At 40.2% G+C, this 16577-nt stretch overlaps 1 protein-coding gene across 2 annotated transcripts in view; it reads right to left on the minus strand.

Annotated features, from left to right (window-relative positions):
* The window catches only part of PTPRO (protein tyrosine phosphatase receptor type O), a 148350-nt gene that overhangs the window by 61289 nt on the left and 70484 nt on the right, over positions 1-16577 (minus strand). For both annotated transcript variants that reach the window (XM_077178132.1, XM_054631629.2), the window contains exon 2: positions 5330-5603. In XM_077178132.1, the coding sequence (XP_077034247.1) occupies positions 5330-5603 (274 nt within the window). The remainder of the gene's footprint in view (positions 1-5329; positions 5604-16577) is intronic.

Raw genomic sequence — 16577 nt, forward strand, 5'->3', positions numbered from 1 at the left:
GAGCCCTAATGGACCTAGATGCTGTTGTGAGTTACATTTCAAAGTTAGGGCTGCCATGGATAACCAGCCTTTCTAAAGGTGTTTCACGTCATCCTTTAAGAAAGAAAAAAAAAAACATGAAGGGCTAAAGTTTCACATTTCATTAAGGGGAAAAATCCTCTGAAGCTCAGAGTTAAAGTACCCTGATCCATTAACAAGCCAGAGGAAAGGACTGGACCTGCTGAATCACTTCCTGCAGCATCTGGCACAATGACAACAGAGCATTAACTGGGTGTAATGACAATTACTTTCTGAGGGCTGGAGATCAGAGTCCCAGGCAGCAGCTGTTGGCCTCTCCAGGAGAATATTTTTATAGGAGACACAGAGGCAGAACTCCCCCTAAAGGGAATATATTTTACAGTCATGTACACAGGGACCATCAGCTTTTGAAACAATGAGACATTTTACCACTCAGAATTCCTAATCATCAGTTAAAATAAAAGCCAGGCAGAGCTGCTCTTAATTATCATCACAGATCCTCAGATCCAGATTTCTCTAATTCCCAGCAGAGACACATTTTTTCCTGCAGCACACAGTATCTTTGCAATGTACAGCTTTTCCCATTCCTACAAATGTATAAACATTTTTTCCTTCACAACGTAAAGCTGACAGTGCACATGATAAAAAAAAAAAAAGAAGAAGATGATGCTATATGGGTATGAGTCACCCTGAGAAGGATAAAATAAGGCTTCAAGCTGGGAAAATGTAGGGTGAGTGAGTGAGAACATCAATCACTGATTTTACAGATGTGCTCTTCATTTATTTCATAAACTATTTTAAAATCAATTAGTAATAAGGAGGAATTTTCAGTCAAGTATGTCAAACATTAAATAAATTATACAAATTCCAGAGTTACTTCATCCCCATTGAAAAGCCAAAGCTCCAAGAGCAGAGGAAAGCAAGCCTGAAACAGTTGTGTGAGATACCAGAACTGCTTCAACGTTGCCCAGACTGGAACAGGTGACTTTGACAGGCACAGCACAATTTCACTTATAGGAGATTCTCACAATTATTCTTCTCAAAACCATTGCAAGGATCTTTAAAAAGCAGTCAGGGTTTCCATTTTTCTCCTTCAGAGATACACTGAGCCAAATTTGCTGAACACAACTTTGCTACAGAATCAGAAGCAAAAAGGGTTATTTTGTGCTAAAATTCAATGTTACAGGTTTCTTATCTAAGAGTTTTCAAATAGCTCATCCTTTTTACTGCAACAATCTGGACCACAGACCCTAAATGAGGAAATTCTACAGCTTGTGGTATTTTTGATTAACATGAGAAAACCCTGAAATTCTTCAAATCAGAGACAAGGAGAACTGTGCAGTCTTGTAGAAAAGAACCAAATGAACAATGGAATGCTCAGAAGGAACATATACACATGAATATGTGCATGGATGACATGCTCACATGCAATACAAGGAGGTGACCCAAGACAGACAGCACGGCTTTGTTAAGGACAAATGGTGCCTGACAAATCTGAAGGTTTACACTGAATATGAAAAAAACTTCACTGAAAAGGTGGTCAGGCATTGGAATAGGCTGCCCAGGGAAGTGGCTGAGTTGTTATCCCTGGAAGTGTTCAAAGAATATGTGGAGGTGGCACCTGGGGACATGATCTGGTGAGGAACTTTACAGTTTTGGGTTAACAGTTGAACTTGATTATCTTAGAAGTCTTTTCCAGCCTAAATGATACTATGATTCTATGTTACAGGTGTATTTATATGACATGATTTTGTATTTTTATGTGTACATATTTATGCCCATATATTTATATGAAGAGTTACACATATATATGCCTATATATAATGTATAAAATATATATTTTGTTAGCTTTTCAGTGCTTTTCTGGTCAGAAACCCTTTAAGGGATAAAACAAGTCTTCTCTTAAATGTGTTCTTATCTTGCTTTTTCTTGCCAGTTCCCTTAGAGGTAGCATATTATGGGAGACATGAACAGGAGAAAGGAAATGTCATAAGGATTTACCACCAGAAAGCAGAGGTCTTTCATGACTCTCACTGAATTTCTAAGTAGGCAATGCCTTTGAGGCACCTTGGTCTTGTTTTGATGAGCACTTTTTGGGTACACACAGCTCTGTGTGAAACTCAGACCTCCAGCACACATTGAAAATCTGGATCTCCTTTGCAGTCTCCAGGAGATCCCTAAAAAACTCTTGTGAGCACTGCCTTGGGAATAACCACATTGGCATCACCGGCTATCCTGCTTGATTTATTTTGTGGCAGCCTAATGAATGGGGTCAATCTGCCACTGGTAAAGCTCTCCTGACACCAATGGAGTTAGAACAGGAATTAATTTGGTACTGGAAGTTAATTGCAATGTGCCATTCTTTCATGTCTAAGATATAGCTGGAATAATTTAGATAGTTACATGTCTTTGCATGATTAAATAAACCAAGAATATTAAACACTCAGAGAGCACAGGGCAAAAAGAAAAATATAGATCTATCTTAATTATTATCTGCCAAAAAAAATCAAGTTATTGATAGTCATAAAATTATGAAAAACAGGAAGTGGACAATACCAATGAGAGGGGGAAAAAACCCAACAACAAACCAAATACCACCTCATGCATTTTCGTAGGAGAAACCATGGTCACAAAAGGAGTTTTAAGAACTCTTCTCAAAACCTGAAGGGTATTGAAACACCTTAAAACTCCCACCCCAGCACCCTGCCTTTTCATTCCAAATTTACTTTCAGTTCTGTAGTCTTGTGCTCCAAAAGATGAACTCAGGAGCAAAGGCTGCTACAAGAGAGCCAGCACTTATCAGTCTGCCTGACAGAAAATATCACGGAGGAGATTGGATCCTTTCCCTTCCAAAGCTCACAATTTGCAGCCTACTTTGGGAGTTCAGTGCAGCATCCTTCAGTGCTGCCTGCAGGACTGCCCTTTCTTTGCCATGAACGTGGTTGTCTCTCTGTTGAGGCAAAACCAGAGATCCCCAGGTCTCTCTTGTTACACGTGTCCCATTGGCAGCACTGGCTGAGTGCCAGGATCCCTGGTCCTTCCAAGGTCTGGGGGAGCAGCAGGACACCCCAAGATGCTGCCAGCACACCCCATCAGACCGGTGATGTGTTGGAACCCAGGACATTCCTCTGGCTGCCCTGGAGGACTCCAGACCCTGGCAGGGGGTTCAGGGACCTTGGCACAGAGTCACAAACACCTGTGCCTTTGATTTTAACCCATGGAAACAATTACCAACTTTGTGTGAAGATTTACAAGCCACAAGGGTTTGAGTAGAATGATAGTGAATTTGTCACAGGGTGAAAAAGTAGAATTTTGGGGATTTAGAATGGGGGTTCAAGAGGCAAGATGGAGGAATCTGGGCATGTCCTGTCCTTCTTCTTCTTGTCCTCCATCTTCTGCTGTGATGGTGACACTTCTGGATTAGTTTAGAGACAGACTGTCTGACATAGGTGATAGGTATTGGAAAATTATTGTAAATAAAGTACAGGCAGTTCTTAGTATAAAAAGCCAACACCACCCCAAGGGTGGTGAGTGTGCCACAGCCTGACCTGCTAGACAGATCTCAGCAGCTCAGAGAAAGAATGTGTTTGATAAGGGAAAATAAACAACCTTGAGAGCCAGAGCTGAGGAGTCTCACTTCTTCGGTCGCAGGGCTGGGAAAAAAGACTCTAATACCTTGGGAGCCATTCCAGCAACACAAAACCAAAAAAACCCAAGAGTGGTGAAACCATCGAGCCTTGGAGGAGGGAGAGTGACATAGGACACACCCTTGGAGCCCCCAGCCTTGTGCTTTCTCAGGAACACCTTGTGGAAACCCCCTGAGCCAGAAATGGGAAGCCTGGGGCTGGCTTTGGTGGGCTGAGTGACTCTGGCTTCCTTCTTCCTTCAGAGATTCCCTGCACAGGAGTGTGTGCACCATCTGCCAGCCTGGATTACACCTTCCCTGCTACCAGAGACCCTCGTGGGCTCTGGAAATCAAAGAGCAATGAGCTCTGCTGCACAACTGCAAATGCAGCACCCAAAACCTGCTAAAAATGCATAATGAAGCATTTTTCTTCCAGTTGTATATGACAACAGATGCTTTAATTATTTTCTTTGAAAACAAACATAAAATAGAAAATTGGATTAAAATTACTACTTTGCTTACAAAGTTAAAGCAGTCAAAGGAAAGGAAATTCAGGCTGCCTGTGAACCCTGAAATTGTTCAGTTCTTGCATTACCCAACAACATGATACTTTTCCCATGGGACCCTTCATGGTTTTCCTCATCAGGGCACAACTTGAGCACACAAGGGAAGGCTGAAGAAAGTATAGACGATGCAAAATCTTGTTACTCCTGAATTTTAGGCTCCTCACTCAATAACACATGAACCTACTCGAACGTGCTTTGAATGTTATTACTGTGGATGGTGTTTCCTCATTGACACAATAACGCAGATACAAAACAATCATAACAATTCCTCAGATGTAATACAACTAAAACTACACATACAATCCAATGTGCCATTTAGGGAAACAAAAAAAAAAAATCTGAAAAATTAGTCTGGCTCTATCCAAACAGATTTTTTGTCATGTTCCAGATGAAGAAAAAATTTTCTATTCTACAAATTGTTTTCAGTCTCCAGCCTGGCACACCGAACCTCAGAGCCAGAAGCACAGCTGGAAATCTGTAGCACTTTGTACAGTGACAGAGCAAACAAAATCACACATCTTCCCCACAATCAATGCACCTGGAAATAGTAAGAGACAGGCTACTACAAATGTGTTCTCCATCACAAACACCTTCAGCTGTACTGGCAAAAACACATGGTTTTGGTGACTGGTGTCTGCTTTCCAAGTTTGGTATTGCTTCCACATATTAGCAGTAAAAGAACAATGTTATAACATTTAAAACAAAATAAAACTCATGAAATAAGAGGAGCACTTACACTGAAATGTCAGTCAACACTTGTGCCCTTTACTCGATGTTTGGAACTCCTGGTTTGAAGGGTTTAGGATGAACATCTGAGAAGGGGGGTTCATTCATCACACTGTTTTAGAATATTACACCTCAGTGTTCAGGAAGGGCCAGCCAGGAGAAACCTACAGCCTTTCCTTTCTTTCTGCCTACACCTCATGAATTTTCACTCACACCTTGTCAAGACTTCTTCCCTACTGTTCTCACACAGGGATGCATCCTACACAAAACCAGGACCCATTAAAAAAAAAACCAAGAACAAACCCAACCTTCTTCACAAGAACAACTTCTGGGGGAAAAAAAGCCACACACACAGACACAAAACAGAAGAAAAGAAGAACAAGATGTTACTTACTGGTTAACACAGTGATTGATCTCGCCGACTTGGAAACCATATTTGAGTTGACCACCAAGAGAGTCACTATGTAATACAGGCCATGGTATTTGGCATTGAAAACCACAGGGGCAGGTAAAGTGCTATTGAATTCGTCGAACTGGAAAAAGTAGTTCTTGGATTCTCCAGCTATCTTCACAACATAGACAGAGGATGAGCTCACCACGTCTGATGCCTCCAGGGACACAATGATACAATTGTCCTCTCTGACAGCAACTTGGAAAGGCTCTGCACTCTACGAGACAAGAATAAAGAGTTTCTTGAGGTAAAATCTAGTATTTTACAGTCACCTATTTCCCATGTTATTCATAAGATCCTCATATTTGCAATAAAGTTACATCTTATATTCTACTGGAGAGTTAACATCAATCAGGAGCAATTATTTCAGGCTGCAATTCCCAGTCAGCCAAAGCCCGCAGGTTTCTGATTATCAGAGGCCAGTCTCTCTGCAGCAGAGGATGGATCCTGCTGTGTGTTTTCTGATACTCCAGATACTCCACTCCTTACACCCTGAGGAATAAAGCCTCTGTCATCTTTTCATGAGGAAAGGTGAAGTAGAGCAGAAGAAGGATGAGATTGTAAAGGGTATCAGGGCAAGAGGATTTCCAAAAAAGCCTCAACATCATTTAAATCCCCCCAAAAAAGAGGTGATTAAATCAAAATTCTTTTATCTTGCAGAAACAGGATCATATATTCCTCTAACAGATATATTCTGCCAGCCTACAACTGAAGAATAATTTTGGATCCTTCCTAAGCTTTTCCAAATGGGTATTGCATTAACCATACTTGCCCATTTCAGCAAGTACCAAGTGATAAGCAGCCCTTACCACAATGTCTGTAGTTTTGTCTAGCACTTTTTTATTTCCTAAGCTACAGCATTTAATTTTCAATATTCCTTTTATTAGTAGTAGAGAGAAAGGAGCAATTTAACCTTGTTTTCATGTATCATGAGTGTGTTAAGCCTCTGCCAGCTGAAAACACTTTCCTTTTTATTAATTTCAAACCAGCTGTCAGGAGAAGCACTTGTTCTCTACAGGAATTTCAAAACAGATTCATGCTAATTAATGAAAAGGAAAAGTTCAAGCTTACTTTAAGAGTTTCCTTTTTGCTTACTAGACCACACCACAGCTTATAATTATTTTACCCCCCATGATAACTGTAATATCTGGTATTTTCAGTTCTCAACTCCACAGTGTTTTTTTCCTTCATGTTTCACAGGCTGAGAGCTCTCAGGGAAAGGTGGAAAAGCAAGGCTAGTTTGCAACTTCTTTGACCAAGTTGTTCCTGTACCAGAGAGAGCTAGAGATCACCTTCAGAGATTAATTCTAGCAGCCTGACTACCTCCTATTTTCTTGTGGTTTTGTTTAGTGCTTGTTCTTCCATGAAAACAATATTTCTGGGATTTATGCTGCAAGAACCAGGATCCCTATTTGAAACTCACACATCTGGTGTTGCCAGCTCCTGGCATTCAAAAAAACACCTAAAAAAATAAAAAACAAGAAAAATAAACACACAAAAATAACAATCACAACAGAAATAAACTAGCCAAGAATAAATAATTAGTTCTAGGAGTGTAAAATTTAAACCAGCAGCAGTTTGTCTTTCCATGTATTGATGGTATTATCATTGGGCTTTGACATTTACAGTGTACCTAAGGCTATACCACCCTAGAGGCAAAGCCCTGGGCTTGAGACAGAGCCCCTAAGCAAACCCTCACATCTGATCCAAGAGGAGAACAAGGCACAAAGCACATAATCAGCCCAACCCAAAGAGGATAACCTGTCTAGACAGCTCCAAGCCTGAGATTAAAAACAGAGGCAATGCAACTTCAGCTGCTGACTTGAGGCTTGCTTTAGTTAGTCTTTTAAAAAATTACTTTTAAGTTGTTAAAATTGTATCTGCCAATGTTATCAGTGGGAGAATATTTTGGTATGGAAGTCTGGGTAATTTTTCACAGATGGCAAAGCAATTGCTCCAAAAGGTTTATAATGGTTTATAATGTAAGACTACAACTACAAAAAAGCTTCCATGTGTTTTCCCCAGCCTGAGCTGAATTCAACAGTTACCCTTGAGTAGATCAAAATTCTGCATTTCAAGTGGTTGTATTTTGCCTTAAATCCCAGTCAAGCATTTGGATTCACACAGACTCAAATATTTAACTGGGGATTAGGCTTAGATCTGGTCAAAACCAAGTAGAGGTTCTCTTATCCTTCTTCCTCCCTACTTTCTTTTCACTAAGAAAATGTGGAATCAATCCTACTTCAGCCCTCCTGGTGTGGGAAGACAGGAGAAGGAAGGCACAGGTGTCCTGGCTTTCCAGAGGCACATGCACTATTCTATCACAGAAGCCATGGTTGCCTTCCAAGACCAAGCAAGGACTCAGCAAGGTTAGTTCTGCACACTAAGCTTGCAGTTCATGTGCAATCCCACAGAAACCTGTGGGTTTTGACCCTCCACAGACTTGCATTTGACTGCTTCACTAGAGGAAAAAGAATGGTGTGGTCTCTGAAATTATTCTGGCCTTGGCACTAAATTCCACAGCTCCAACTCCACGTGCCTACCTGGCTACAAAGAACCAGCCCAAAGTGCCAAATGAATTTATATGTGCCAACAAACAGTTCCAAGCAAGTTCCTTATAGCTGGATGCTATAAATGAATTGCAATGCTAATCAAGTACAGCTGGAAATTAAGCATATAATTGCAGAGTCATGGACATTCCTAGGATATAATTAGATATCAGGCAATGCTCATATGGGTTGTGATTTTACTCTTTGATTCTTCCATGGGTATTGTATTAATCATGATGAAGATCATGCTTTTATTTTTTCCCCCCTCAATATTTTCCTGAATCCACAGCAAGCACCATCCAGGAAACAGTTCACAAGCCCTCTTCAACAGCTCCCACAAAATTAGCATGGAATGCTTCTGCCAGCTAAATAAAACTCTCAGACATTTCCTATTGTTACCTATGACACCTGTCTGGGGTAAATAGCTTTTTTTTGAGTGCTCCATCACCTTAAGCACATGGGGATTATGAAATGACAGCTTCCCTCATCCATGTCCAGACACTTTGGAAGCTCTGCTGCCATGGTGCATTTTTTGAGGGCCACCTCCTTAGCAGCCCTGTGCCCCATCCAGCCCATCACTGCAGGATGCATCCCTCTCTAGAGTGGCCCCTTTCCAGTGATTATGTGTCTCTCTGTGTGCTTTCCAACTGATGCATGCAGGGAACACATGGTATGGGGGACACATATGCTCTTTATTATCCACTGTCTCTTGAAGTAACTTTTAGCCGTTAATTTCTAAGACTGGAGTGGCAGATCAGAGATCAATAAAAAGAATTGGCAATTAAACATGTCATGAGATGAAATCATTTATCTCCTTTGGAATATGTTATCTCCTTTGGAATGTGTTTTAAAAAGTACAGACCGTTCTGGCCATCCTTCCTCCAAGTTGTACAAGGTCAAGGTTACCAGCCAGCACTGGGCTTGTGATTTTGAAAAGAAGGCTAAGAAAAAAGCTGAGTATTTTCTCTAAGCACCACTGGAAGTGACAAACGTGCCCCACTTAACTAGATTGTAAAGTCAGTGTGTCTTAAGACTGACAGCATCAGTATGGTAAATACACATTTCATTACTTCTGGTCAGCTACCTCCAGGATTTAATTTGCTGGTGTCACAGCTTGAGCGGCTGTTTCATGCCTGTGGGGAAATTTGGCAGGGCTTGTGCATTCAGAAACAAATGATTAGCTCCAACTTCCTTCCTAGTTTATTATTACAAGCTCGTGCCACGATAAAGCACTTAGAAGAAGAAAAAAAGAAGGAGGGGGGGAAGTAAATCCCACAATGTGATGCCTGTTCACAGTCATTTCCAGTGCAAGGATGAGTCATGTTAGTGGAATTTCCAGCCAATAACCAGGTCCCAATTAAAATAAAAAGGAAGGGGAGACAAGGAGATATACAACATGTCAAATAAACAATATCCAAAGAGTAATAGGAAAATAAATGGTGTGCAGCAGAGCTCAGAGTCCTCTTTTCAGAAGTTTATATCCTCGGTTTATTTCCATATAACAGAATGAGTTTTACACATGAGGAAGAGATCAAAGCTGCAAAACAACTACTGATTTTAAGTACTCTAGCTTCTGAATGTCTCATTCTGAAACACATTGTGCCAGAACCCAATTACCAGAAGTGCAAGCAGTTACAAGTTCTGCTGACTTTAAGAGGAGCTGTGGCCACTCATCAGCTCTGTAAAATTAAAGTGCTGGTAACTGCATCTCATTATCTAATGCCAGACAGCTGGAACTAAAATCCCAAACAAATCTGACTCTTGTCAGCTCTTACAGAGTAAATCCTGCAGCATTCACAGAATTTTCAAAGTAAGCAGGAGCAAATTTTAAAGCTATGAGGATCTACTTCTCAGGCACCATACTGATCACCTACTGCTTGATGCTGGACAAAAATAACATCCATGAAAGTATAAGAAAATACTGAACACTACTACATCCAGACATATTGGGTGAAATACTGGCTATTTAGTGAGTGATTCTACTACACTCTGATATATTTTGTCCTGGTGGCCAATAATGCTAATTTCATTCTAAATCATATGATGACTCATTCTCACCACGATTCATCTTACTTAATCTTAGGTACTTAAAAGGAATGACTAAGCCAGGATGACCTTTTCAGACAGAACACCTGTGGATTCACCTAAGACTGGAATTAATTGTGAAAAAGCACTAAACAGCCAAAGGGCTGATGGTCCCAGCTTGGCAATATTCCTGCAGCCCTCTGTCACTGGGTGCACTGAGTCCAAGCCTTACATAAAAGACAGCATTGGGATCCAGATTTCAGGTTCCTTGCCTTTGCTACAACCACAGAAAGCAGGTAAGAAATAAATACTATTGCAAAACGTGCTTCCTTGGAATTGCTAGCTATCATTATTAGCTCCTAGAGTTTAAACAAAATAGGTAAAGACATTCTTAAAGAACTTAGGGAAGCACATCCTAAGCTTTCCATGTGTTCCAGTGAATTCTGGAGCAGCACAGACTTCAGTGGTGACTGGAAGAGGAAAGAATTGTTTGACATGATCTTCAAAAGTGTGAACAAAAAGTGTTACAGCCTTCTGACAGAAATGTAAAGACTTCTGGAAAATAAGCATATTTATTTCTGAGGCTTTTTGTTTTTATCTACACTTTCCCACAGGTTGTGTAAAGATCATCCCTTAATAAACACTCCTCAGAAGAAATACTCCATGGGAAAAAAATGCAAATCTCTATAGTTAAGATTTTCTATGCAAAAAGGAATATTTTAACATGTAAAAAGATAGCAAAAGCTGCAGTTCTCAATAATTTATGGTTTGTGATTCAGGTTAACACATCATTTCTGGCATTCTGCTCTATGAATAGTGTCCTCAGCCCTGTTGCTATTCTGAGTCTCAAAAAGCCAGTAACAACAATCCTCTGGTCATATTTTATAAATGAACCCCCACATTTATTTGCTCTAGGAGACAGCTCTAAAGGGATAAGTATTTTTTCCCATCTCTGCCCACAAATGCAGAACATGGGGGTGGATTTTTTTTTAAGCAAACATCATTATGGTATGTACAGCCCACCATGTTTTGCTGCCATTCTGAAGTTAATAACCTGGAAGGAAATATTTCTTCACACAATCAACTGCTACTACAACAGCATTAAGTAGATTCCAGAATGCTAATTTCAGTAAGACTACTATCTAATGTATCCCACTGCTAACATGTCCAACACTTGATAAATTATTGCTAAATTTATATTTCTAGCCCATCTTTCTAGTGCAGAGGGCAACAACCAAGCACAGTGATTCAGAGGCCTCGATGTTAACAAGGTTTAAAACTAAGTTAGGGCTTCTAGGATGGCATTTCTCCCTGCACAGGTGCACCCCAAATACAACAGGAATTCACACCCAGGCAGATACAGTTTGGTTTCTCTCCACTCTAGATTTTTAGCTTTCCCCTAGTACTAAAATTATGTCAAAAAAGCATAATTCTGCTGAAAGAAAATATGATTTTGATAGAAAAGAAAATATGATTTCTCTTCTCCAACTCAGATCTTTATGGAGCCTCTGCAATTAAAGTTTAGCCATCCCTTGTGGATGTAGCCAAACACATGCCAGATGAACCTTGTGCTTTAATTAAAATGCATCTTCCCTCTTGAGCCTGTATGTGAATAACAGAAAATGAAAAAGGGACCAGGAAATATTTCACATTGCCTCAAATCCCTTAATTCCACCAAAAGGGCCCTTCTCCAGTCTATGTTTGCTCTCTGGGACAAGAATGAGAGCAAACTTCTGCCTCAACCAATGGTAAAATGAGCAGAGCTGAACACATGCCAGGTGGTAGGTGTTGGTTGGATCCCCTGCTAAATTCCAAAAAGAACAAGTAGGGGGAAAGGACAGGAAAGAAACACCGTGTACACATTATCCTAAGAACACACCCACCACCCAGCAATTAATAAGGATGGTGTGTAATTAAGCACAGCTTCCACCTGCAACTGCAGCTCACTGCCCATCCCAGGAGCAAGGAGGAACAGATCACCTCATGACAAGGCAGGAGAAGGCAGAGTGAACAAATGGGAATAAATTCAGGTAGATTTTGAAGAATTTGCTGATTAGAAAGAAGTCTCTCCTTGCATGGTGAGAAACAATCTCTGTGGTGCTGCAAAGTGCCCTGTTGGGAGATGAGAGGGAGCACACTGGGGATGTGGGTTTGGGTGATGAAGGACAAATTCATCCATGTCCAGTCCTTCAGCTCCAAAACTGTGGCTTCACCTCTGCCAATAATGGAAGTCTGTAACAGAAACTTCTGATGCTGAAACAGCTTCTGAACAGCTACTGATGCTGAAAGGTGACACTAGGAAGTTACACAGAAAATTCCTGGTGTTCAACAGAACGGGAGGGCTGATGTTGCATCATGAGAAAACAATTCCAGCAATGCTGTGCAGCTGAGATGAACTGGACTGGAGGCAGCTGAATTTCATACTGCATGCTGAGAGTATGACACAGGGGTAGAGACTGATCTGGTGGGTGCTGAAAGAGTGGAAAATGCCTCAATTTTGAATTAATAGGGTGCATATATACCCTTCATAGGTGCACAAGTGAGCTAGTTCTTAAAGGCAGAATGCAATGCTTTGCTACTTGCATTATCTATAAAGAGCACAGCTGGGAGGGAGTTAAGAGTTCTCACTTGTCAGAAAAAAATTGGAGACCAAAGTGGACATGAAATTAATTTATAATCACAAAGCAATGTAAGGGAAAATGGTGGAGGAGAACCAGACTTTCTCTTCTCCCCCATGTTTATCTATAATAAGAGAACAATGAATTTACTTGTAGATAGGGGCTATTCCAGAATCCTAATTCTTTGTTCCATATCTCCAAATGTTTTTAAAGGGGATTAGGCACCAAAGCGCCTTTAAGTATTTTCAAAATTCTGAGACTACTAGAGAGATTTGAAATTCGTATGGATTCGTGAAAAAAAACCAAAAACAACAAACAACAAAACCAACAACAACAACAAAAAACAAAACAAAACAACCCCAAACAACAACAACAAAAACCAACCTTAAAAAACCCTAAAAAAACCCCAAACCAAAAGCTGTTCCAAATCTGGTTTTTCACATTGGTCTGGTGCTCACCTTAAACAAGTGGTCTGCCTTATTGATGGTCATTTTTCTATCACCCCCTGCCTCTCAGCTCCCCAGAAAAAAAGCTGCAGACACCCACCACCCTTTCTTCACTGGTCACAGGAGTCATGGCATGTCCAGAAAACCCAAGTCTAAACCCAGATCAGCAGTTTTCATACTCTATGCTTACTGCCCTTCTTCCCTGAGCCATAACTGTAATGTGGCTGTGCCTATTACATGTGAAAGATTGTTCACTCAGGTTCAAGTACAGCTTTATTTTGTTTTCAGATCCAAGTGGAACCTGATGCTCTGCACTTTGATTACCCTGTGCTGCCCCTGTGCTCTCTAAACAGGCAAGAGATGAACAGACAAGCTGCTGAGATTTCCTCTTGTTATTAATATATAGTTTCTGCAGATGAATGGTATTCTTGCTAAAGTATTTGCTGTGGTAAAGTGTGTGTGTGTGTGTATGAGTGTGATTGATTGTTTTGCTTGGTAAGGGGTTTTTTTGCTTTTTTCTGACCTGTGCTCAAAGGAAAGCAAGCTGACAGTGCCATTTCCCTGATTACTATCAAGAGATGAGCTCTGTAACTCTTTGTACAGCACAGGGTCAATTGCAAATCCACACAGAACATTTCAATTGCAGCTCCAGCCTGATTGTCAATTCATTTCTAGCGTGGCTTTAGGCCCAGTTCAGCCATTTGTAGCAATCTGCTAAGCTCATACCCACAGAAGAATGCTCTGTCACACTGGCAGTGTGCTGCTCAGAAGTCATAAATACCCCCAAACTCCAATGCTGCAAAAGCTCAGAAGTTGTCACTGCCACCCTGCCCTGCAGGGACAGCTCCAGCAGGATTTATTTGGTCGTAGTGTATGAAGAATTTTGTTTTTAGCACAACTGCCAGAAGCTGACTTGAAGTAAGAGAAAGAGAGGAGTGAATACAAAGAGTTCAGGAAATGGAGCCAGGACGCTCAGCTGCTGGAAACTCCTTCCAGATGTAAAAGTGCCCAGAGGAGGAGACCAGGGGACAATGACTGCTGTTGCCTAAATGAGGACACCTCAAAGATTTTCTGGCCAGAACTTTTGTGATGAGACTTCTGCATTTAGTGTGGGATTAATCTGGCTTCAATTTATCATAATAAAAATTGGGTGTGTAGTCAAATCTTATCATCTAGGTTCCCTCTCTACTCTGTAGGGAGAGAGGGATCTGAAGAATTTGATTTACCCACTTAACCTTAAACAAGCTGCCTCCTGCAGATGTTTGTGTCTGTGCACCTTCCATTTAAACACCAAAAGCCAGATGAGAGCAGAAACAGCTGTGTATGGTTTGATGGCAGCTGCAACTCAGATTTTTAAAGCCATTTTTATGTATTATGGCTCCTAGTCTTTTTTTCTTGTCCAAATTGATATGATAAGGTTTCAATTTTGTTTAGCTATTCTCTTTTTCAGCGGTATAAAAGTGCATGATGGCTGTGACTGAGCAAGGCAAATAACTTTAAGCACATGGAAGGTCCTAGTCAGCAAAAGATGCAAGCATGTCCATAAATCCTTTGCCTCTGTGACACAGGCAGGCCCTGAGTACACAGAATCAATCAGGAGATCAAGGACTCTTTTCTGGAGCTGCCAAAGAGTGATAACCCCTGGAACTTCCTTCTAATTTGTTCTGAGTCTTTTACGAAGTGAGGTTGCTAAAAAGTCATTCAAAGAACAATAAAAGTCTTGGTCCCTTAGGTGATGCTGAGCCTCCTGCTCTGCAGGTTTTGTGTTCTCCTCACAGAAATTATTATTCCTTGCTGTGGTCACGTGGGTTTTACACTTGGCAGCTATTCAGTGGCCAACAGGGATGCAGTCAAGCCACTACAAATACATTCATCAGCCCAATATCTCAGGCTGAGGTAGCCCAGCAGTAATGGCATGGAGAGCAGACACATTAAATTTCTGTCTGGTTTGGCAGCTACAGACCCTGAGAGTGCAGAACTGAAAGAATTAAACTTTTGCCATTAACTTTCTTTTATATATTTCTCTTTTAATACCTGACAGAGCTTTTCCCCAGGCATGACAATGGCTAGCCAGGCAAGAGAAGGCTTAACAAACTGAGAGATGAAATCAGCTGAGAAAAGGCTGTGTGGAAATTGGGAATGAGAAGTCTGTTCCCTACAGTAGAATTGACTGTAAAACAAAAATATAAATTTTCTGAATGCTGTTTCCTCATTTTAACTCAGGATGCTCTGTAGTGTCTTCTGAAAGGGATGAATTTATAAACAGCATGGCCTTAAATGAGTCAACATGACCTTTCCCAGACATACACCACACTAAATATTTACTGAGCTTTATTTCATAGGTATTAACTCACTGCTAATATAAAAAGCTTTCAGGCTGCTAGACAATGCAATATGTAATCCTATCATTCTGACATTTAAGAAAATGCACATTTTAAAAGTGATAATGATTTTCTTTCCTAGTTACTTTCTAGATATTAGATCACCATGTATTTTTTTATGCTGTAATTTTCTTCTTCCATTTTATGAAGTATTTTTGTTGTATTTCCCCCAGTGAAAGGGAAGGATAAGGATGAAGGATAATGACAGGGATCTTTTTTCTTTTGTCTTGTATTTAACTCACAGCAAGTGGTGCTTCCATACATAAGCACTGGTCATTCTGCATTATATATTTAATATTATATCTAGAATAATTATAATATATAATAATATATAATATAGTAATTATATATATATAAAGATATATATAGATATATATAAAGATATATATAGATATATAGATATATATATATAAAATACAAGCAAAAATACATTTAGCCTTGTTGTCTGGCTGTCATTTGCAGGACTTAGTGTGACAATTTCTCAGTAACTGCAGGGTAAATATACACATATATTTTATCTCATCAACTCCTGCACTTCAAATTCAAGCAATACACACATTGCCTAAGGTCTTACCCAACTCTTTGACTGAAACCAAAATATTTTCATGATCTTCCTGGGAGCACACCTGCCCATACTTTAGAATTACAAAACTGACATGGCTCTTTTTTCCTAAATTTGACTACAAAAAGTCACAAGGAAAGTTTTGCAAATGTATATGGCGTCTTATAATGCAAATAAATACCTACAATATCCTTCAAAAAAACCAGAACTGGACACCAAGGTATTTTTTATGTTAAGTTAAATGTGCACCCTTAAACCTTTCCACCTTCCAGCCTGGCTCTTCACATACAACAGAAAGATGTAAGAAAAGGCACACTGGCAGCACTGAGCCCCTGTGGTAACAGAGGCAGCTTCATCTCCAAGCCAAATGAGTGGTTTCTCTTAGATATTTATAGCCCTTTTAAATTTTAATCACTTTATTTACTTATTCCCTGCCAGGTCCCTACTGACCACACTCAGTTTTCTCTCTTCTTCCACTCCAGTGTGCTCATAGAGCAGTGAAAGCTCTTTATTTTCCAGTATCAGTCTACAATGTTGTTTCTCAGCTCAGGTTTACTCTGGATGCAATTTTTGCCTCCTAACTCAGGTGCCAGAGAGCCAATGGACAGAA

This window comes from Agelaius phoeniceus, chromosome 5, assembly GCF_051311805.1.
Source record: "Agelaius phoeniceus isolate bAgePho1 chromosome 5, bAgePho1.hap1, whole genome shotgun sequence".
Taxonomy (NCBI): Eukaryota; Metazoa; Chordata; class Aves; order Passeriformes; family Icteridae; genus Agelaius; species Agelaius phoeniceus.